The 23,359-nt window shown below is 42.5% G+C and overlaps 1 protein-coding gene across 1 annotated transcript in view; it reads left to right on the plus strand.

Moving 5' to 3' along the window:
• itpr2 (inositol 1,4,5-trisphosphate receptor, type 2) overlaps positions 1-23,359 on the plus strand; it is a 63,243-nt gene that overhangs the window by 17,047 nt on the left and 22,837 nt on the right. Inside the window, 25 exon segments of the mRNA XM_032524195.1 lie at positions 1,360-1,532; positions 2,090-2,209; positions 2,440-2,622; positions 3,014-3,265; positions 3,371-3,518; positions 3,665-3,812; positions 4,528-4,715; positions 4,994-5,117; positions 5,214-5,271; positions 5,384-5,549; positions 5,803-5,970; positions 7,110-7,196; positions 7,281-7,406; positions 7,528-7,543; positions 7,546-7,614; positions 7,617-7,648; positions 8,298-8,498; positions 8,598-8,849; positions 8,997-9,122; positions 9,297-9,425; positions 9,757-9,877; positions 10,044-10,225; positions 10,712-10,854; positions 11,849-11,957; positions 22,904-23,024. Coding sequence (XP_032380086.1) covers positions 1,360-1,532; positions 2,090-2,209; positions 2,440-2,622; positions 3,014-3,265; positions 3,371-3,518; positions 3,665-3,812; positions 4,528-4,715; positions 4,994-5,117; positions 5,214-5,271; positions 5,384-5,549; positions 5,803-5,970; positions 7,110-7,196; positions 7,281-7,406; positions 7,528-7,543; positions 7,546-7,614; positions 7,617-7,648; positions 8,298-8,498; positions 8,598-8,849; positions 8,997-9,122; positions 9,297-9,425; positions 9,757-9,877; positions 10,044-10,225; positions 10,712-10,854; positions 11,849-11,957; positions 22,904-23,024 — 3,442 coding nt within the window.

Raw genomic sequence — 23,359 nt, forward strand, 5'->3', positions numbered from 1 at the left:
TTGAGTTTGTCAGGCTCATTGACATACAGATATCACAGGGATGTAGAGAAGCTTAGGAGAGATGGCTTTTTGACTAGGAGCTTGTCAGTATAGATTCTGATGACCACAGCTCCATAAATCAAGAAACCTAAGTAGTGCTCAAACAGTCGTCCATTAGAGGATCAACAGACAGAAAGAAAATCCTGAATTTGTCTGAGCTCACATATGTTTTTATGAGATAAGAAATGGCACATTTGGCTTTTGCTGCTACTGTCAGCTACTGATGCTAGCTATTAGCTAGCTAGCTATAAAGCTAACCTTAACTACTCCTGCATAACTTTTTATGCTAATTGATTTGAATGACTTAGGACATCCCTTTACTTGTGTAACTGTTGTCCTGAATTTTAGCATTTCCCAGATAAAAGTGTGTGGTTTTATTACAAGAGTAAAACAGGAAAAAAAAACACGGTACCTTGCTAGAAGACACGTTTGTTGTTTATGGTTTCCTGGTCTTATTTGCATTTGCCTCACTCTTAGCCAGGCCATCTAATAATTACTCCATTAAAGCAACAGACCTTCTCTATACATTAGATATTTTGATATGTCCCAGTAGTAAAAGGGCAAGTGTAAATAATAAAATGAACGATCACACTGCCATGTCCCAATGTGACACTTGAATAGAACAGAGCCATTGTTAAAGATGCGATAGGTAACTAACGCCTCTTCTTTTTTTAAAGATTTTTTTTTGGTGCATTTTAGGCCTTTATTGACAGGATAGCTGAAGACATGAAAGTGTGTGGGGGGCGGGGGGCGACGCCACAGAGCAAAGGGCTCCAGGTCAGAATCAAACCCAGGCTGCGTCGAGGAGCAAACCTCCACAAAATAGGCACCCGCTCCAACAGCCGAGCCCTCCAGGCCCCATAAAACTAACTTTCTGTCATATTTCCTGAAACTGATTCTATGTTTGAGTAGAACTACATTAGGCAGTTCATTAAAAAAAAAATTTTACAGCTCCTCTGGCACCAGCTAAATTATTTATGAGTTAATTGAAAATTACTGTCAGTAGATGCATTGATAGAACCAAACGCCATTTGCAGCATTTGACTAATCACAAATGGTGAGCTGCTCAGTGGCTAACAGGCTGTGGATGTGAAGGGCAGCTCTCAGGTGTACTGTAACTATGAGTAGTCTTGCATTGCCAGACCTTACACCGCAGCGCTGCAACTCTCCCCTGATGATGTTGAAATGAAGGCTAGATGCAGGGATTTGTCATATTTTTACGCTCTCATTTCTGCATCTTTACTCAGACGTTTTCTCTGAACTTCATTTCACCACCACTTCTATCAAAAGTGTTTATAACCATATGTCTCTTGTGCGTAGGAATATATAGCCAAAAAGTTCTCAATCATGCAGTCTCAGATTGGGTATGAGATCCTGGCTGAGGACACAATCACTGCTCTGCTGCACAACAACCGAAAGCTGCTGGAAAAACACATCACAGCCAAAGAGATTGAGACCTTCGTCAACCTGCTGAGGCGCAACAGAGAACCCAGGTCAGACATGTTGGCCTACACCTCCAGAAGAGTAGATGGTCTGAGGGAACAATTTAATAATGAAAAGTATACAAAAATGTTTACATTGTGCATGAAAATTAGTAGTCATACATAACACTTTGGTAACACAAGGACTGAACCCTATGGCAAGGACACAGGATAATGCAGAATAATGCAATCTAATACATACTGTATGTAAATTTTACCTACTCTACTTTTTTGAAATAATTCAGATTTTTATCAGAAATTCAACTCTAACTTTCCCTCTACGGTCGCTGTGGCACCATATTTTGTGGTGTGGTATTGGTGTTGCTGTTACTGTGTTTCCCCCTGCTTTTCATGTCAAAATACAACAGAGTATATACTGTAAGAGCCAAACAAAAGGAGGAATGAAGAATTTTTACATGTAAAAAAGGGGACAGACAAAGATGTTAGGTATAGTCAGAAACAAGCACACACTTCCATGTGTACAATTGGTTCATGTGTTCCGCTGCTAAAACATTGTGTGTTAAAACATTTGTTAAACGTTATGATTCATTTGTGCTATACTCATCCAGATTCCTGGATTATCTGTCTGATCTCTGCGTGTCCAACAAGACTGCCATCCCCGTCACACAGGAGCTTATCTGTAAATTTATGTTGAACCCCACCAACGCAGATATCCTCATCCAGACCAAGTGAGTCATACCTGTGGTATCTATATTTAAAACATCCATGTTGATCCTGTCATATTTCATTCGTTCATTTTTAAACCTGTACAAACACTCACATTCAGTAAAGCGTGTGTTGTTCCCTCCAGTGTGCTTTTGTGAAATGGATATTTTCAGCAGCAGCAGCTCTACATCAGAGTGTAATGTTTGCAGTTTTTCTTGTAACTGCTTTATGTCACACTCTCCTTCGCCCCCAGACTAATCTCTAACACAGAGACCACCCTTGAGTCCTCTCTGCTGCAGGAGGAGGTGGAGGAGGAAGAGGCTTGGCTCTACTGGATCGACAGCCACAAGGAGCCTCACGGCAAATCCATTCGCCACCTCGCCCAGGATGCTAAGGGCAACCACAAAATGGATGTAGACATTATCACCTATTATAGGTGACACTTGCAATCTTGCTTTTAATTCCCCTTTCCCCAGTAAAACAAACATGGCTGAATCAAGCAAGCAGTAGTATGTTTTTTGTTTTGTTTTGTTTTTTCTCTTTTCGTTCCATGTCCAATCTGCAAAACAAAATCGGTAACACTACTTGAAGTTTTCTACATAAGGATGACATAATACTGTCATGAACACATAAACCCTAACCATAACTTGTCATGACAAAACCAACACTACCTAAAAGAAGGGTTATGTCATGAACGTTTATGACTTGTTTATAGTGTTGAATGACAAGTTCATGACAGTGTCATGTCACTCTTATGTAGATACCTTCAAGTAAAGTGCAACCCCAATAGATTTAAAACAAAACCATGTCCCTCGTCTTCTCTGTAGGTACCAGTTAAACCTCTTTGCTAAAATGTGTCTGGACCGTCAGTACCTAGCCATCAACCAGATCTCCTGTCAGCTACCAGTGGATCTGATCCTGCGCTGCATGTTTGACGACTGCCTACCCTACAACCTCAGAGCCTCCTTCTGTCGTCTCATGCTGCATATGCATGTGGACCGGGACCCACAGGAGGCTGTAGTGCCTGTACGCTACGCCCGGCTCTGGACCGAGATCCCCTCCAAGATCACCATCCACGAGTGAGCGTCTGTCTGTGTGATTACGTGTGTTATGTGCATTGTGCTGTATTCTGTACTGTATTTTGCCAGTCACCACATGGAGATTATGGTTGCGCTTTTCCATAGGTTTGAGTATGAGTCCACTGACACGTCAAGAGAGGAGATGAAGAGGAAGTTTGCTCCCACCATGGAGTTTGTAGAAGAATACCTTAAAGATGTGGTCAGTCAGCCTTTTCCATTCGGGGATAATGACAAGAATGAACTCACGTTAGAGGTAAAATAAACTGTTTCATCCTCACCTTTTTTTTTGTTCACGGGCTATTCCAGTCTCAAACTATGCCCGATTGATCTTTCGTGTGCAGGTGCTGCTGCTGCTGCTGCAAAAGGTTTTGACCATGATGTTTCACTTCTCCCTTCCAGGTGGTGAATCTGGCACGACACTTGGTTTACTTTGGATTCTATAGCTTTAGTGAGCTGCTGCGTCTCACACGCACTCTGCTGGCCATCCTGGATATTGTCCAGCACCCACTCAGCTTCATGAACAAACTCAACAAGAGCCCAGAGGCCGGTCAGTGCAGTTACACAGCACAAGTGCTTTATATCATTGCGTTGGTCAATTACGGTTCACTCTTTTATGTAGCGCTTTAAACAGAGTAAAACTTTATTTTGTTGTTTTCTAGTTTTGGGATTAAGATAATTGACTTTGTATGAAGCAATTCCATAAATTGGGTAATAAAATAACATAACAAGATTTAGTTTAAAATGATTAATAGCCCAGCGTCAGTAGTCCTCAGGTTTCTTTATTTTTGGGGCATTTTAGGGCTTTTATTTTGACAGGACAGATGAAGACATGAAAGGGGAGAGAGGGGGAATGACATGCAACAAAGGGCCGCAGGTCGGAGTCAAACCCGCGGCCACTGCGTCAAAGAAAATCCAGATGCAATTAAAAATGTATACAGGAGCATGGCATAATGTAGACATGTCCATAGGAGGACTAAGACAACACATTTCTGGAAATGTTTAACATAAGCGGACAAAGTGGTAAATAAAACAGTGTGGTATTGTTTAACGGACTGGAAACAATAACTGGAGCTTTTTGTTTATTCAGCTGATGTGGCCTAATGGAATTCGTTTTAGCTATGTTACACATAGTCAAAGTGTCACATGCTTGAGCTGAATTATGTCAACTATGTTAATGGGAGTGATAGGTTTCTAAGTGATAGCTTTTACACACACACACACACAGACCATGCAAAATGTGTGAAGATGAATGTTTCCTTTAGGCAACAATGTCCTGCGTACGATCCATGGAGTTGGGGAAATGATGACTCAGATTATGATGAGTCGAGGTGTGCCACACAGCCTCCCTGACAGCTCTCCGTCGCTGCGCTACGGGAGAGGACACTTCCTACCGGACAATGAGGATGTCATGGTGATGGACACTAAGCTGAAGATCATTGAGATCCTGCAAGTAAGTGCTACCTACAGAATGTACAGTAGTGATTGTCAAATGAAGCTTCGCAAACCACTGTCTTTATTTTCGGAGCTCACTAGATGGCGCTCTTTGTTCAACAAAGGGTTGAAAACACACTGAATTGCCATTCCTTTAACCTTTTTCTTTGAACAGAGAGTGGTTTGCGAAGCTTCATTTAACCATCACTAATGTACAGTACATTTAGGGATTTCTGGTGAAATTTTGGCATTATTTAAAAACTTTTTTTATGTTTGTGCTTTTTGTTCCTCTGTTAGTTTATCCTGAGTGTGAGGTTGGATTATAGGATCACATACTTGTTGTCCATCTACAAGAAAGAATTTGGGGACAAAACCATAACTGACAGCTCTGCCTCTTTGGCTGAAATGCCCCAAATGACACGTGAGACTTTATTCTCTCCTCTTGCAAGTACAAGAGCATTATTTTCACGTCCAAAATGAGGTGTTTACTGACCTGTTGACTTTCTTTTGTCTCCAGCTTCTGAACCTGACATAGATGAGATTGCAACCAAAGCAGAGAGCATGTTTGCAGGGAGGTAGGTAAAGTTGTGCTTAAATACACTTTCCTTTTGAATGACATGGGTCTCTTTGGAAACAATTGCTTTAAAACCTCCGTCAAAACGTTATAGTGCACGTGTATGATTTCAGCTCGGAACTAAGTGCGGTGGAGCTGGATGACGAAGGTGGCCGGACGTTTTTGAGGGTTCTGATCCATCTCATCATGCAAGATTACCCTCCAATGGTGTCTGGCTCACTGCAGCTCATGTTCAAACACTTCAGCCAGAGAGCTGAGGTCCTGCAGGCCTTCAAACAGGTAACAACACAGCAGTTACACTCATGCATTTTATACTTGGAGAGGTGACAGGGTGTAGCATTAGGCACTTCCTCAGTTTGGATTAGGAGGTTTCTCCATAGGGCCAAATAGCAGCTGTTGGAAATTGTCTCACTAAGAGCTTCCTTGGCTGGAATCTAGAGCTGCACAAGCTTTTTGTTTTTACACACATTTGTTTTTTTAGTGTCTTTATGTCTGGTTAATTTCTAATCCTGTGTGTCTGTGTGACTTCCAGGTCCAGCTGCTAGTGTCAGAGCAGGATGTAGAGAACTACAAGCAGATCAAGGCCGACCTGGATCAGCTGCGTCTGACTGTTGAAAAGTCAGAGCTGTGGGTGGAGAAGAGTGGAGTCTACAGCAGCGAAGACCTGGGGGTCAGGCAGGACAAAGAACAAAACAATGAGGTTGTGTACCATTATTAAAAGGGGACCTATTATGGTTTATAGAATTTTCAGGTTAATACTTGTATTTTGTGTTTCTTATTTATTTTTTTGATATCAAAGGAATTGCACGATACAGGTTACATCAAACTGTACGTTTTCCTCCAGTTTTTCTTTCTTGTAAACAGGAACAAGATTACCCTCATCCAGTATTTTGTAGAACATGTTTACATGCTTTAATGTTAAAAGAACACTCTTTATTTTTCTCATCCTGCCCATAGCTGCTGCCCCTGTACACACCCTCTGTAAGAGACTCTTTTGTTGGAGCGCCTGTCTCTTTAAGCCCCCCTGTCGAAAAAGCCAGATTTTAGTGTGACATTTATTTATCCACGAGAAGTAAATATATTTATCTTAAACATCACATCAGTCATTTAGCTGCACTGGAAGTGGCTTCTTTGTTTGTTGTTATTGTTCATCAAAGCTGATGGAAAGCTGTTTTGTTGATTTAGTACTAATAATGAATAATGTTTGTCTGGCAGAACAGGAATCTGCTGTAAATCCGTTTTTTTTATTAGTCAGTCCTGCATGTAGCGTGTGTTTTACGTCATTAGTTTTACTCAAGAGCACCTTGGCAGTGCCCAGCAAGTCAACTGGCATGTCTCCAGCTACCAGTCTCCACTCCGTACTTCCCTCCGTACCCCCCCTGGTACCTCCGTAGCTACTGCCACCCCAAGCTGGTTTAGCTGCTATATAAATATTGTGAAAGTATTAAATTACTCAATGCTCACAGCCTGTATTCACTAAATTTGCCTTTTAAAAAGCCATCAGGACTTCCTTACGGTTGTGATGTCACAACTATATTATTTATAGGTAGAAAGTGCCGCTACAGTGCCGTTACAGTTATACCCTGGCTGCAATGATGGTACAGAGATGCCGATAGTGCAGATGCAAAAGACTCTGAACAAGCAGACCAATCAGAGAAGAGTAAGCTTTTTTTCTGTAGTGTGGCTTAAAGGGACTAAAACGGAGTGTTTCAGACAGAGGATGAATACAGGTATATGTAGACAGACAGTAAGAGAAAAATGTTTTTTTTCATAGTGAATAGTGAGTGCATAGTGAATGTACTAAAGGCTTGTTTTTTCTTCATGTGTTCATGCTGCCAGGAGGTTGTCTTGAGCCCAGTACAAGATGGAGATAATAAACCTCAAATTGACAGCAACAAAGCAAACAACTACAACATTGTGAAGGAGGTGAGAGGTCCATTTCTTTATTTCCAGGTTTTTCTTATCTTTTTGTTCTGTAATTTATATGACATTAGTGTATCTAATATTTAGATCCTACTGCGGCTCAGTAAGCTGTGTTATCCCAGTAAGAAGAGTCGTGTGCAGCAGCAGAGGCTGCTGAAGAACATGGGGGCCCATACTGTGGTGCTGGACCTGCTGCAGATCCCCTATGAGAAGGTGAGGAACAACGTCCAACTGGATGTTTCAGTGAACATTTGCATAACGTGGTTTCTTGAAAACACGCTGTCTTACATTCACTCTAATAATCTGTTCTTTGCTTGTTTCTGCTTTTACACAGAGTGATGAGAAGATGAATGGATCATGACCCTGGCACATGTCTTTTTGCAAAATTTCTTCGCAGAGGAATCCTCAGAACCAGTTCTGCTGCTAAACATTTGAACCTCTTCCTCACTCCTGGGGTATGTTGATATGCCTTTGCTGTAACTTGTGTGTGTGTGTGTGTGTGTTGTGTGTGTGTGTGTGTGTGTGTGTGTGTTGTGTGTGTGTGTGTGTGTGTGTGTGTGTGTGTGTGTGTGTGTGTGTGTGTGTGTGTGTGTGTGTGTGGTGTGTGTGTGTGTGGTGTGTGTGCCAAAAAAGGCAGGTGGACTGACTGCCTCCCTGACTTGGTCCAAAAGTCCCTTGGAACACACTGAAGTGACGCTGACTTGAGTGTACATTCTGCGTGTGCTCGAGACATAATGCGTCTTTGTAACAGCCGGCGGCGTTAATCTGTATTGTCGCCCAAAAAATGAAAACCAGCAGCTGATTGGACAAACGTGTAACGTGGGTCTGGCTTCTCTGGAAGCTCAAAAACAAACATAATGGCGGCTTGGTCGGAGTACAATCTCGTATTTTACAAAAATAATTTGATTCATCATGTCAAATTGTTGGCTCCTAAACGCACCAAACAGACTTGAGTCACCAACCTCGTCAGACTGTCTGACGGCCAGTAATCGGGTTGGCGTGTCAGCGCCTTTAAAGTGTTAGTTAGGTTATGTTATACAAATACATGAATATACTGTTTGCTTTTTTAACTTGTCTTCTATCATGGCTCCCACTTTTCACCAGTTGCTTGAGGCTGAGACGATGCGTCACATCTTCATGAACAACTGCCAGCTGTGCAATGAGATCAGTGACCGCGTGGTCCATCATTTTGTCCACTGCATTGAAACACACGGAAGACACGTCCAGTACCTCAAGTTTCTGGAAACTATTGTGAAAGCTGATGGAAAGAATGTTAAGAAATGTCAGGACAAAGTCATGACAGAGGTGAGAATATATGTCTTTTTTTTAAATGAAAGCCTTTTAATTAATTCGTTAGAATTACAATTTTTTTTTCTTTTTCTTCGGGTATCTGTTTGTGTCCAGCTTGTGAATGGAGGTGAGGACGTGCTGGTGTTCTACAACGACCGCTCCTCGTTCCCAGTGCTGCTGCAGATGATGGGCTCCGAGCGAGATCGGACAGAAGAGGATGGAGCTCTGGCTTACCACAACACGCTCGTGGAGCTCCTGGCGGCCTGCACCGAGGGCAAGAACGTTTACACAGAGCTGAAATGTAACTCTCTGCTGCCACTGGACGACATCGTCAAAGTTGTCACTAATGTCAACTGTATACCAGAGGTAACAGCTACATGATTTTTTCATAATAACATACCTTGAGTTTTTTTGTTATTGATAATGTACTTTTTAATTTTATTACATCCTTGGATACATTTTATGTCTCTTTTATCTGAAAGTAAGCAGGCACCTTATTTCTTCATCCACCAGGTGAAAATTGCTTACGTGAACTTTGTGAATCACTGCTACGTGGACACAGAGGTAGAAATGAAGGAGATCTACACCTCCAACCATATCTGGAAGCTCTTTGACAACTTCCTGGTGGACATGTCCAGTGTAAGGCTCTGTCAGATTGAAAGGTCACCCATGTCCTCCTGACACTTTTCTAATGAGGCTTACTAATATGCTAAATCCATTGGTATGCTGCATGTGCAGAGAAAAGGATATGTGGATGTGATGTGAGTATGAGCTTGTTCAGAAGTTTTCCTCTATTTCCTTTTTGTATTTAAGGTGTGCAACAGTACCACAGACCGAAACCATGCCGATTTGGCCCTGGAGAAGTATGTGACAGAGACAGTGATGGCCATTGTCAAGGGTTTCTTCAGCTCACCTTTCTCTGTTAACCACTCCAACCTGCAGGTATTGTTTTTCACCTCTGACAAGCAAGTGAAATGTGTCCGCAGAGGGAGGCTCACTCATGGCTTGTCCAAATCCTTTGCCAACTTTTAGCTACTTTACAGTAAAAAGATTTGACAGCAAACTGCCTCCTATACCGCACCATCACCTGGGACCTTCTGTTTTATTGAAGACATTTGTACCTAAAGCAGAAGTTTGAGGTGTTTTACGCAGAACTCTGTAATAATGTCTCCTATCAGAAACAATATTGAAGTTTTACCATCAGAATTATCTCTGTCTTTCTCAACACGTATGCCCCTTTTTTAAAACAGCATTCCCTGCTCCCTCTTCACAGACAAACCAGTCAGTCTTTATCAAGCTGCTCCAGTCTTCTTTCAGGATCTACAACTGCACCTGGATCAACTCCGCTCAGAAGGCAAATATTGAGAGCTGTATCAAAACACTGGCTGACGTTGGTGAGTGTTGCAACTCTGCTGACCAGCCTTGGAATGTGAACATTAAAGGGAAAAAATGCATTGGAATAAAGTGTAAATTACTAATAAATGTAATAGTAAAATTTATTTATGGTGTTTTAAAAATAAAATAAAATCCCATGACATCCAAATGTTTGTTCTTCCCCAGCTAAGGCACGGGCCATAGCCATCCCAGTGGATCTGGACAGTCAGGTCAACACTTTGTCTCTCAAAGTCCATAGTAACATGGTGCAGCGAGCAGCCAAGGACTGGAGGACCTCTGCCCGCACACGACCCCGCAAGGAGACCCTGGGTGGTCCTGACTACAAGAACATCATTGAGAAGCTTCAGGTGCACATTTTTTAACAAGACCTGGAATTTACAGCCATACTAGCAGCTCTGCCAATGCATGTTCCCAATCTTAGTTTGGTTTGGTTAGTATACTAAGTTGACGGCAATCAAATGTTTGACTTTATGTTGGCACTAGATAAAAAGTTAAGGGATCACCAAAGTTATTACAATTCATCCTGAGGGGGACATTAATGTCTGTACCTAATGGCAAGCAATCCAATAATAGTTGTCAACCTCATGGCGACATAGAGAAAAGTTCAGTGGATAACCAAAGTTACAAAGCTACCTCCTCTGGGGATTAAGGCTTTCTGTACACCATTTCATCGCAATCCAACCCACATTTGTTGAGATATTTTAGTCATCACCTAACCGACATTGCAAAATTGTGACGTTGTATGAAGGATTTCTGAATGGGATTTAGCCGTATCAATCTCTCCAAAACAGCATTTGACTGAGCTTTTATGTGTGTCTGTCTGTGACGAACAGGGGGTTGTATCCCTCCTGGAGGAACAGTTCAGCCCAAAGGTTCACGCAGAGTTTTCTGTGCTGGTGGATGTTCTTCACAGCCCGGAGCTGCTGTTTCCAGAGGCTGCACGGTTACGCTGTGAGAGTGGAGCTTTCATGTCCAAGTAAGTCGCTGCCAATAACCTATGTAAGGAACACCGAACACATTCCTCATTTTTGTAGGCCTGGAGGCCGCATGTAAGGGCTCTGACACACCAAGCCGATGGCCGACCGTTGGACTGACTGTCTCCCCGAGTTGGTTCAAAAAGTGCCTTGGAACACACTGAAGTGACGCTGATTTGAGCGTAAATTCTGCATCTGCGCGAGACATAATGTGTCTCCATAACAGCAGGCGGCGCTAATCTGTATTGTCGCCCCCCAAAAAAACAACAACAGCTGATTGGACAAACACGTCACGTGGGTCATGTAACATCAATAAATGGGGGAAAAAAATACTTTGACAAGGGGGCGAAGAATTCGCATAAGATGTGTGCTTGGCCATCAAGTGGTATTTCAGACTGGACGTGCTGCAATAATAGCTCAGTTCACAATGAAAAAACACAGATCACTTTGGTCTTGTCAATGGAACCCTTTGGCACCTTTTTAAAAAGTAAACTTTCCATTCAGAATCTTATTGGCATCCATTTCGGCGTCTCGTGCTCGCCATCCCCTCAAATCGTAACGTTACTACTCTTTGGCCGGCTCACAAGCCCAAACAAGTGTGTGCGGTGTGCCTGTTGTTGTTTTGTTTCCGGTCTAGCTAGATCCAGTGTTGTGTTGTAGTTGTGTTGTAGTATATATATATATATAGTGCCATAGTGGTTTAGGGTTAGATTAGGATGTTTTGAGAGACGTTGCTGCTGTTATTTTTGCTGGGTTAAATATTGGTGTTATATTATTATTATTATATATTTCATTAAAAAAGAATTAGTTTGATACATCATCAAACCTCCAGGGGTGCTGGTACTCTGCCGCTGCCTGATCTCCCTTGAGAGCAGAAAAGGAGATTTCACCTGTGATGATCAATAAAATATTGCTTTGTTTTTACATGTGAGCCAGTGATTGCATTAACAGGACACAGCTGTGAATGATACAGCACTTATCTTGTCCCTCTGTCAGACTGATCAAACACACCAAGAAGCTTATGGACAATGAGGAGAAGCTGTGTATCAAAATCCTGCAAACACTCAGAGAGATGCTGGACAAGAAGGAATGCTTTCAGGAGGCTGTAAGTACTTAAACCTGCATGGAAAGAATGTCACAGAAACATGGTTATAATTATACTGTTGGTCATCTTTATAAGGAAAACTTCTGTTCTACGAGAAAATGGTATTAATCTGTCATGGTTACATCAAAAAATGTACGAATTAGGTAAAATAATCTCAAAGTTTGCTGTGGATTTTAGCTCTGTGTTCCAGTGCCAGCAATGCTGTACACCCATCAGCAGTGCGGTGTAGTACTTGTTTTCTCCCAGGTCTGTCGGCCCAGGGCCCAGACTCCCGTTCATCAGTATGCTGTGGGCCTCTCTGTTGTTACATAAGAAAGGGAGGCACTTGAGGACACACTCACACTGAGAGGGAGAATAGGAGGGAGTATGTAAGGGAAGGAGGAGGAAGAGGAGGGCAGCAAGCACTGAACAAATAAATCAATACTGCAGCGAGTGGGGGGTTGCAGGAGCCCATCTCCTGCTGCACCCCCTCTGGAACGTGAATGACAAAAAGTTGGTAGAGGACACTTAAAGTGATGGCTCCGTGTGTATGTTTGTGTGCACCGAGGGTGTGTAGGGTGACGGCCAAAGTACAAAAAAATGTCAGGTAATCACCTTTTGGAAGGTGGATGGGAGTCTGTTCCAGCTGTGTGGTGGAGTAGGTGACGCTGAGCAATTCACACAACACAAAATGTGCTGCTCAGGTCGAGACCTCAATCAGTGTGCTTAAAAAAATCTTAGTAAGGAGAGAAAATAAACATTGTTTGAATTTCCTAGAGCACCTTAAGAAAGCTGGGACAAAGCATGTGTTGCTGTCCTCTGAGCATGTGGGATTTCATACAGACATGATTATTTTTGGCTGGCAATGCTGTCCTACTAAAGGCTGTTATTGTTGCACCACAACATCACTTGTTTGAATGGAATGTATGCATGTGTCATTACCTTCTCTTTCAGTGTAATCTCATTAGTAATTCTGTCAAGACTACCTTTCTGAATATAGTAAATGCCAGTCACTTAGAGCTCCAAGAGCAGTCAGAGTTTTGTTTTTCCCTATTTCTTTTGCATCATGTGTCAGTCAAACTGTTTTTCGAAAGACAAATGGCTCAGTTGTGTGTGTGTGTGTGTGTGTGTGGAATATGATCAGATGAATTCAAAGTGGAAAAACAGGCACTTTTAGAAGCGGCTCGACGCATTCGAGCAGCCAGACAATGCAGTAACGATATGTGAAATGTCAGTTTGTGTAGGTGTGTGTAAGTGTGCTCAAGCATGTATTTGTGGCCTCTCTTTGTCATATCCCTGTAGCCCTGAGCGTGGAGCTGCAGCCTCACTGCACAGGAGAGAGAGAGAGAGAGAGAGAGAGAGAAAAAAAAAACGATTGATGGAAATAATGAGAGAGGGAGAGGCAGACAGAAAAAAACAGAAGGAGAGAAAGACAGAGTGACAGCATAGGCAGCAGAGGTTGGTGGCTCCCCTGGGGTGCAATGAGTGGGTGGAGGAGAGTGAGAGAAAGAGATGGAGTGAGAGTGATTGAGGGAAGTAGGGAGGGAGGGAGGGAGGGAGGGAGGGAGGCAGCCATGTGAGGAGCCATGTGAGTAGAATGGGGAAAAAAGTGGGCAGCGACTACAGGGTGAGGGATTGGAGAGAAGCGGAGTCTGCTCAGTCCATGAGGAGACAGGGCAGGGGGTGCGCTTACGTAACAGCCTGCAGTGCCTGAGCCAGCGTCACGTGGACCATCACGTTCTCCCTCCCTCCCTCCCTCCCTCCCTCCTTCCTTCCTCTCACTCCTCTGTCTGCTCTCTGCCTCTCTCTTCCTCCTTTGCCCCGTCCATGTTTTGTCTCAGTCTATCGCATTCTGTCTACCCGCCCAAGTTATTTTTCTATCTCTCTCCCCTGTAGTCCCACCCAGGATCTGCTCTCTGCTTGCCTGGGTCATGCCAGGAGCGCTGGTCAGGCAGCGGGGGGAAAGTCTGCAGCAGTCACATTATAGAGATGTTTTGCTACACTTTATTGTCTGTTAGATAATGGCTTCATAAATGTGTGTTTGCTCTCACTTGCCCTCAAGATGTCTTGGGTGACAGAGACTTGAAAGAATGGTCCTGTAAATATTAAATATGAGGAAATATGCATAAAATACCATTTCAGACTTAGTTTGGAAATGTTTTCTCATTAGTCTATACTTATGTGATTGTCAAATACTATGAAAAACTAAACCATCAATGCAACAATTCGACCCTGAATCCTTTTGGACTTCCCTACCCTGTCTGTGACACTCGGCTGCAAGAGGATTTGTTGCTACGGAATAACTGAATCTTTCAATGTGGGCCACAAAAATGTAGTTTGATTTAAAGCTAAGTAATTGATAATTCACTTGGGCACTTTAGTATTTCACAAATGTTACTCAAACACGAATGAGTACTGCATTAGTTGGAGACTATTTTCAGCTGTAGATTAATATACGTTTGATGCGCTCCAAAGTATTTTAAGCATCAGGATGGTATACTGTATGTATAAGAAAATAATGGTCATGTTGATTAAAATGATGCCGCGGAGCTCTAGTGGCTATGATGCATGAAATATACTATGATTAAATGTCATCAGTTTAATTTTGGGAACTTAAAAAAATTCCCTCCAAAATACTTCAAGCAACACTAGGGAACCTTTCCCCGTTTGGTCCTACAGGTTGAAATGGAATTGTCCCATTACTTCTCATTGGAACTACAGCTCCCCCACCCGATCTGGCAAACTTGCATAGTGCGATTATAGTCGGTATAGACCCGCAAAGCGAATGCAGAAGTGCCGTTCACCCAGTTACGAGTTGATAAACCACTGAAACTACTTTGGAAACATCATTATTAAGTTTCAAAACCTCCTTTAGTGTTGCTTTAAAATTTAATAAATCCTCCAAGAGCATTTCCCAACAATTTATATGCTCTGGACAACATTGACTCAATATGCATGCTCTCAAAATAAACTGCAGTGCTTATGTTCATCATAATGAGGGTCACTGAGTTTACAGACTGTAGTACTTACTGTTGACAAAAGGGAAAAATATAGAATACCACCAGACTTAACCTTTAATACGTAGCAAAGTTTTATTGATACATTTTCTGTGAACACACAGGCATGCATATTTGAGATGAGAACATGAACATTTCATTTCATGATAGTGACCAAAGTTATCATTATTATCTCTGCATTGTTAATATGTGCTGAAAATAGTCAAAAAATTAGTCTTGCTTCGCTGTTGGGAGGGTTTTCTCTTGTTTAGCTGGTCTGCAGTCCCTTGCTTTGGGCAAGATACTGAACCCCAAGTTGCATCCCAATACTGCGCCATCGGAGTGTAAATGTTTTTGGCACCTTGTAAGGCAGTATACATGCGTGTGAATGGTTCCTGTACTACGTGAAAGCGCTTTGTAGTCGTTGAGACTAGAAAAGCGCTAAAAAGCAAAAAGCAATTTGTTCATGAATTTTCCTTAGTGCAGATTTAAATGGACACAACCATAAGGAAGCACACAACCATTACAAACAAAGTAATGTGAAACTGTGCGTGTGAGAATTAGGATGGACAAAATGTACCGTGAGTTTTTCAAAGTGTGGTAATCAAACACTGTTTTAATGAAAATTTGGATATACCAACAGTCTAGAATTTTACAGTGGTTTACAATAAAGCCAGGAACTGTTTCGTCACCTAATGCATATGCATGTAATGTGCTGTTAGGTGTTCGTATGTGCATGTGCAGCGTGTCTTCTTGTTCACAGATGATTGAAAAAGCAAGTTATGTAAACCAGTCTTGCACCATGTTTCTCTTTCCTACCTCTCTTTCCCACTCATCCTTTTTATTCTCACGCTGTCTGTCTGTCCGTCCGTCCGTCCTTCGTCCTCTTCCCGTGCATCTTTTTTTTTCTTGCTTGCCAAGTTTCACACCACCTGCCCAAGGCAAAGCAGATTTACAGATTACCACCCTCTTGATACTAAGCACATCACTCAGATGCATGTATACGGGAAGCCTTGCTCATACACACACACACACACACACACACACACACACACACACACACACACACACACACACACTCAGGCATGCAGTGCGCTGGCTGTCCCTGCGTAAGCTCACCCTGCAAGGTTTTCCCTGGTTGTCTTTCTACTAATGGGAGTAGTGGAACATGGCTTAGGTTCATCCACAGCGGGTCAGGCAGGCGGAGGGCTGGGTGAGCTCATGAATACTGTGTACGTTTTGACCTCTGGCTGGATTCAGGCAGACACATCATGCTGAGTCAAGTCCGAAAGTTGGATTTAGGTAATGTAGAACCTACAGTGAATCTGGACTCTGAATAAATAAAACAAATGAATTCATAAATCTCTGTTTTATGCCAAAAATAATAATAATTTTACTGTTTTGAAGTTTGTGCTGAAAAGGTCTGTCTTTCCTTCCTTCCTGTCTTTCTTCCTTCCTCTGGCCCTCACTTCCCTCGGCATATCAGTCAGGTGTTTGTTGAGTATTATGTTTTGGTTTCCATGACGATGAGGGATTAGCACAGGTTGTTTGTCTGTCTGGTCTGGCCGTGACTGGGCACAGGAAGTCTATGTACCTTGTGTAGAAATGCCCTCAGACCAGGAGCCTGCCGAACTCTTTAAGCTCTAAACCACGGAGGAAAAAGACGTCATGTAAAAACCACCAACTAAAAATTGTAAAAGGCCCGGACCTCAGAGCCTCATGCATCTGACAGCCACTATGAATGAGATTAGTTGTCATTGTGAACAGTATTTTGACACAGTTCACAGTGTGTTATTTCCATCTGATTAGATGTGAATTAGGTCACTTGTGCTCAGGGAGGAACGTGATAGGCGGTGACAGGGTGAATGGATGAATAAAACTTATTTTTTGACTGATTTGCTTCTTGCTTTTGCTAATGCACATATCTGGTGGACAAAATAATTGAAACACTTTAGAATAACATATACCCTGCAGTAAATAAGAATTGAGTTGCCTTCATTTTATCTGATGTCTCTTTAGCCAATGTTCATCATTGTCTACCTGTGACCATAGTTCCTCTTTGCCAACACAGTTTTCCTGCATTTGGCACATACTGCGTGTCATATCAGCATATAAAACCTTTCCCCTTGACACATCACACAATTTGGCAATATTTGCAACAGATTTTTCACATTTTTATGAGAATAGTGATCACAACTCTGTTAAAGCTGCAAATTTGTATTTGGCTCACTTATGTAGACTATTTAATTGTGATTGACTGAATTGTCGTTGCATCAGTCACAAATACTTGAAAAGAGTGGACACTCTTGGACACAACACTGATGGGGAAAAACTCAAACTTAAGACTCAAAAATAACTGTTGAGATGATTCAACACCTCAAATAAATGAACAAGACCAAGGGCCCTATTTAACAATCTAAGAGCTCAGCGTGAAGCACATGGCGCAGGTGCGTTTAGGCCGTGTCCAAATCCACTTTTGCTAGTTTGAATGGCGGAAAATTGGGTCTGTGCGCCAGGCGCATGGTTCAAAATGGTTGTACTTGGTGTCTTCAGTAATTCATAGGTGTGTTTTGGATGTAACATGAAATAAACCGCGCCGTGTTATTTTGCGTGTGTGTAACAAGCATAGTATGCGCGTGTTAAAATAACAATGAAATTCTGCGCTATTGACTTTAGACCATGTTTTAGTTGGTCAATGGTGTGTTCAATTCCCGCTGCCTCAAGATAACAATACGCCAAGAATTCACCTGACCACACCTCCCTGTAAGACCAGCACGACCATGGACGCAAAAATGGGTGCAGGTGCATTTGCTATTTAAATGACGTGGGCGCTGGACGGGAAATTGACAACTGCGTCGGTCTTAAACTAGCAAAGACCCTTGCGTCGGTCCCTCAACTGCGCTTTACCAAGTGCAAGATAGGGCCCTATGAGTCTACTGCCTTACTAGTAGCTCTGTGAGGCTGTACTTAGTCACAACTGTGCCTTGAGCTAAATGACAAGAATCACAATGCTAACATGCTTATGTTTAGCAGTTAACAATTGAATTACAGTCACTAATTGCTAATTAGCACTAAACAAAAGTACAAGTTTTGCAGCTATGTATTTGGTCATAAACCTAAAGTTTAGTGGACAAATAAAATGTTGTCAATGGCGCTAGATGTCCGTACCAAACTTGATGGCTATCCATCGTGCAGTTTTTGAGATATTTCACTCAAAACCACAAATAAACCTCTTGGTGACCTCGTTAGGGCGCATTCTCTGGGAACCCCGAATGTTTGTACAAACATTAGTGTCGATCCATCAGGTTAGTGGGAAAAGTGAAAATGTTGCTGGTGGCGCTTGATGAAAGGCCAGGGGATAACCAAGGTCCGATGGCTTCACACTCTGGGGAACATCAATGTCTCTTTACAATTTTATGGCAATCCATTTAATAGTTGAGATATTTGATTCTGGACCAAGCGACAGACAGACATTATGTTGCTATGCATTAAGCAATGCCCTCATCATGGCTAAAATACAAACCAGCAAACACAGCAGGACTTTTTGATCGTAAAGTATTTCTCTTATTTCGTCCTGCCTTGTATGCTGAGTACCAAAGAGGCAGATGAAACAAACAACCCCTGTGTTTACTTTACCTGCTAACCTACCTTCAACATCACTTCCTGACAATCACAGTCAGCTTCTAACAATGTTAGGGAATCACATGTAAAACGTCCACAGTGAACCCACCAGCTAACAGTCGAATGAATGCTTGTTTACGCTGCTGATCTTGTATTTCCCTGAACCAGTCTCACCAATTGCTCTCACATGTGGACTTAATTTGTTTTTCCTGATGTGCTTGTTTGTTTGGTGAAAACATTTTATGTGCTGTGGAATTGAAGCTTAAAAAACATTATAAATGGCAGCATGTGATGAGTGTCTCTGACAGAGTTTTATCAGATGCATGTACCTTGGTAGACCCTTTTGACCCTGTGCACAAAGCTGCAGAGCTACCTGTAGTGACCGTGGGTCAGGAAACATTCATATCCTACAGAAATGGGGAGAATTGAAACAAGGAAAAATGGTTCAGTTTGCCTTACTCTAACTCAATTCAAAAGCATCACCTGACATAGTTCAGCACAGCCCAGTATTAAAGAGCATATATCTTACCCTGTATACCTGGCCGTAGCCATAATTTTAGAAATCATGAGTTGGAGGCACCACCACCACCACCACCGCACATTCAATTAGTTTTTTCTGTAAAATCTATTCAAATGCAGCTCTCTTTTTCTGGGAAATTCTTGAAAACAAAACCAAATTCCCAGAAAAGTACAGATAACATGACCTCACTGTCCTTAATGGCAGCTGCAGGCTGTCTGCGTCTTCCCACCTCTCTCTCACTAAAGTGAGTACTTAAACAGCAGGAAAATGTCACTGTATGTGTCTTGATTTCTTGATTTGTGTCCTATTCATGAAATAACTCCCTTGGAGAGAAAGCTTTGCAAAACCACATTGATATGAATATGTGTTATATTACAAACTGCTCCCAGTTTTCAGTTTCATTCCAGTTCCAAGCTGTGGGGAAGCACACTGACTTCTGAGAGACATCTCAAGTCTTGGTTATATAACGTGCAACACATGCTTTTACTGTACGTGATCAGATTGAGTTTCAGTATGTTTTAGTATGATGTGCTAATCTACAACAACAATAAAAGTTAGAGTTTCAGTTTGAAACTTTGTACTGAACAAAGTGTGTTGACTGCAGTTTCTGCTGGGACCTAAATGTTGCTTCCTGATGGTAAAGTTGCTGGATGTTGATCAGCCCTAACATGGCCTGTGGGGAAGCTGTACTGTGCCACAGTGTTCTTGATCAGCGTTCCCCACTATTGACAAAAGACACACACCCAGAGTCCTCTCCTGTTTCTGTTTTGGGAGAAGTAACACAGAAAAGAAACTGTTTGGGTAACATTCTTCTCCTGTGTGCTCTCAGTCTCTGCTATAATCAACCTTGTCTGATCTGAGGAGCTCAAGTCTCCCGGCAGTGCCTGTCTTGGTTCACAGCTGATGCTGCCCTCCGCTGCCTGCGAGTGTTTTCAGACCACCTAAAGAAGCATAGGGCACTTTTTTGTCTTTCTCTTTTTCTCTGGGCATTTCTCCGAAGTGGGAGAGATCTGCAGACAGCAGAGCTGCGCGGGGGCTGGTGGAGGGAGGGGTGGAGAGGTGGTGCGAGGACGCAGGAGGTGGGGATCGGCAGCTCATCCTCAGCTTGGACACCAAAACCGCAGTGTGGCGTGTCGGTGCACAATTTAAAAAACACCACGACTGTCTGCTCCTTGCTGGGTTTTGTTTGTTCTTCTCCTCTCATCACCCCACTCCCCCACCCTCACTCTTACTTCTGTCAGTTCTTCTACCTCTGTCTATCTCTCCTTTCTTTCTCATGGCTCTTACATCACCTGACTGGAGTTTTTTCTCGTCGATACAGCAGCAAGCAGATGAGTCAGGCTGGGCTGACTCCTCTCCTCTCCTCTCCTCTCCTATCCTCTCTGCAGACTGCATTGCCCAGAAGGGAGGCGAACAAGAGCAAAAACCTGTCACCCCCACCCTCTTTTCAACTTTCCCCACAGAGCGTTTCTTTCACTGGTTTCAGAGTGGTGCAAAACCATCACGTCCTCTGTCAGAAAAGGGGAAATGTTAAGTCAAACATGATTTAATCTGTAATCAGTCAAAGAACGTGCATTAGGATGCATTGCCTTGCAGAGCGTTTTGCTGAGTTTGTAGTTGCACTTAGATTGTCTCTGTGCCATACTGTGTGGAAATGAGAGAGGCTAGCTCAATGGATTCTCACCTTCAGTTCAAGAAGTGTGTGTGTGTGTGTGTGTGTGTGTGTGTGTGTGTGTGTGTGTGTGGTGTGTGTGTGTGTGTGTGTGTGTGTGTGTGTGTGTGTGTTGTGTGTGTGTGTGTGTGTGTGTGTGTGTGTGTGTGTGTGTGGTGTGTGTGTGTGTGTGTGTGTGTGTGTGTGTGTGTGTGTGTGGTGTGTGAGAGACAGCTCCGCCAGACAGTGCAAGCAGACATGTGTCTCTGCTGACTGCAGATGAGATGGAGTGTTTACTGACACAGGGAGCATCAGCTGCACGTGCTCCTCCACATCTTCACTCCTCAGTGCACTTAGTTGGAGGATCTTTAGCTGGTCTGTACCCGGGCAGTCTTCGTGGCGAGGCATGGAGGTGCCTCATTTTATTTCATCAAGCATTTTGGAGTGTTGTTGAAAATACACCATCAGTAGTGACCAGTATTTCTCTTTGATAATTTAGTTTCAGTGTTAAGCAAAGTAGAGACTTTTTCCTGTGCCACAATACAGTTTTGTGCTGTCTGCAATGCACCAGCATCTGCTGTTGAATACACTTACAAAGGCAGCTACACAAATGAGTCATGTTAAGCTGAATACCAATTAGCAATATGTGTCAGCTTTAATAGAGGTGTGCCAATCATAATAAGGAAACTTGAAGAGGGACAGAGAGGCCGAATAATTGCGGTACACAGAAAAACTAAACTACCTGATAGGAACATTTTATTGTCTCACTTAATCACTTGGATCAACACCTCAATACCGCCAGAGTATGAGCTTCATCATAGCTATATTAACTGCAAAGCTTTAATATTTTCAGGTGTTTCTGTTATTTTGTCCGCCACCTGTATCTCAGGGGAAGGTTGATTGTCCTAGTCACATGTTGCCATAGAAACCAGAGGTTGCTCCCTACAGTCCATTCGTCCTTTTGCACCACCCTTCAATTGATTGGTTTAAGCAACTATTCATCCATCCTGCCTCTCTGTTGATCAATGACGCTGGTGAGGTGTCATCAAAACAAGGCCATTTTGAGTTATGTTGCCATAGAAACGCTTGCTGACCACCCTTCGTGTTCATGCATTCTTTATATGCCACCCATCCATCCATTGCTTCCTCTTGCACAATAAAACTAAGTGGTGTCAAGCATAATGCAAGTCATCCACCTGTCAATCACTCTCGCACTTGGATTACACAACCACCGTGGGGAGATTATCTCCATGAATCCTTTAATCTCATTTCTGCTTATCTGCGTCAATTGTCACAAGAGATCCTTCTGTGTGCATGCTGTATGTGCATCTTTTCAATTGGTATTCACTTTGTCACAGTTTATGTCTGTTCTTTGTTCACTTACTGAATTCCCACAAGCATGTTGCTGAGGTTGCTCTTGATGAAATTGTCTTTTATCTGTAGAAAAAAAAAAAGTTTAAATTGTCAAATCGTAATGCTATGGTTCATGTTCAAAAAAGAATAAAGAAAACATTTATATTAAACAGATTTCAGGAGAAGCTATCACTAATTGAAAAATAAAAGCTAAAAACTTTATCTTAGCTGAACTTTATTTTTTAATGTTATTATTTGGGCATTTTTAGGCCTTTTATATGGCAGGACAGCTGAAGTTATGAGGGGGGGGAGGGGAGTGACATACAGCAAAGGGTCGCAGGTTGGAGTTAAACTGAGCTATCTGGGTGCCCAGCTGAACTTTTTTAGGTCCTGGCTGCCATCTCAGAATGTCATAAATGCTCAGTTAGAGTCTGGTTATTGGACAACACTATTATTGTCATCCTTTTCAGTGAGAGGCTCCAATTTCTTTTTTTTTTTATATCCTGAAAGCCATCGCTCCCATCAAAAATGAAATGCATCATGGGATAACGTTGATCATTCCTATTAGGTATTAGATGAAATCTGCTCAGCCCTCTTGTTTGGATGATTGGGTGGATTTCATTCCAGTGAATACACCACACCACAAATGTTCTCCCGGACAGGACATTTGCTAACGTGTCCTTTTTATTTTGATGATACTTTTATAGATATGGCTCGCAAAATGCTACTTTTTCGAAATGTGACTAAAATGTGAATTTCCTAGTTTAAACCAGTTACTCTCGCAGACTGGGATATGGATTTAACATTGCGATTTGTGTCTCCACAGGGAAACGAGTTAAGAAAGATCCTCCTCACACGCTACTTTGGAAATCAAAAGCTTCTTTCCAAGTCAGAGCTTGGGAGTGGAAACAGCTCACCTGGCGGTTTTGTCAAGCCGTCATCCGGAGGTACTGAGAACCCCAAATAAACCCAGTAGATACTGCAATAAGTACTCACTGCCGAGGAAACAACAGCAGCAGCTAACATGACAGCTTCTTTGGAGAAGTGCTGCTTGACAATTGCTGGCAGATTTTGAATGTGGCTAAAGTGATTTCTAAAGCACAGTGCTTTAGGAATCACTTTAGACACGTGTGTGTGTGTGTGTGTGTGTGTGTGTGTGTGTGTGTGTTGTGTGTGGTGTGTGTGTGTGTGTGTGTGTGTGTGTGTGTGTGTGTGTGTGTGTGTGTGTGTGTGTGTGTGTGTGTGTGTGTGTGTGTGTGTGTGTGTGTGTGATTAGAATAAA

Source organism: Etheostoma spectabile, chromosome 8 (assembly GCF_008692095.1).
Source record: "Etheostoma spectabile isolate EspeVRDwgs_2016 chromosome 8, UIUC_Espe_1.0, whole genome shotgun sequence".
NCBI classification, from domain to species: Eukaryota; Metazoa; Chordata; class Actinopteri; order Perciformes; family Percidae; genus Etheostoma; species Etheostoma spectabile.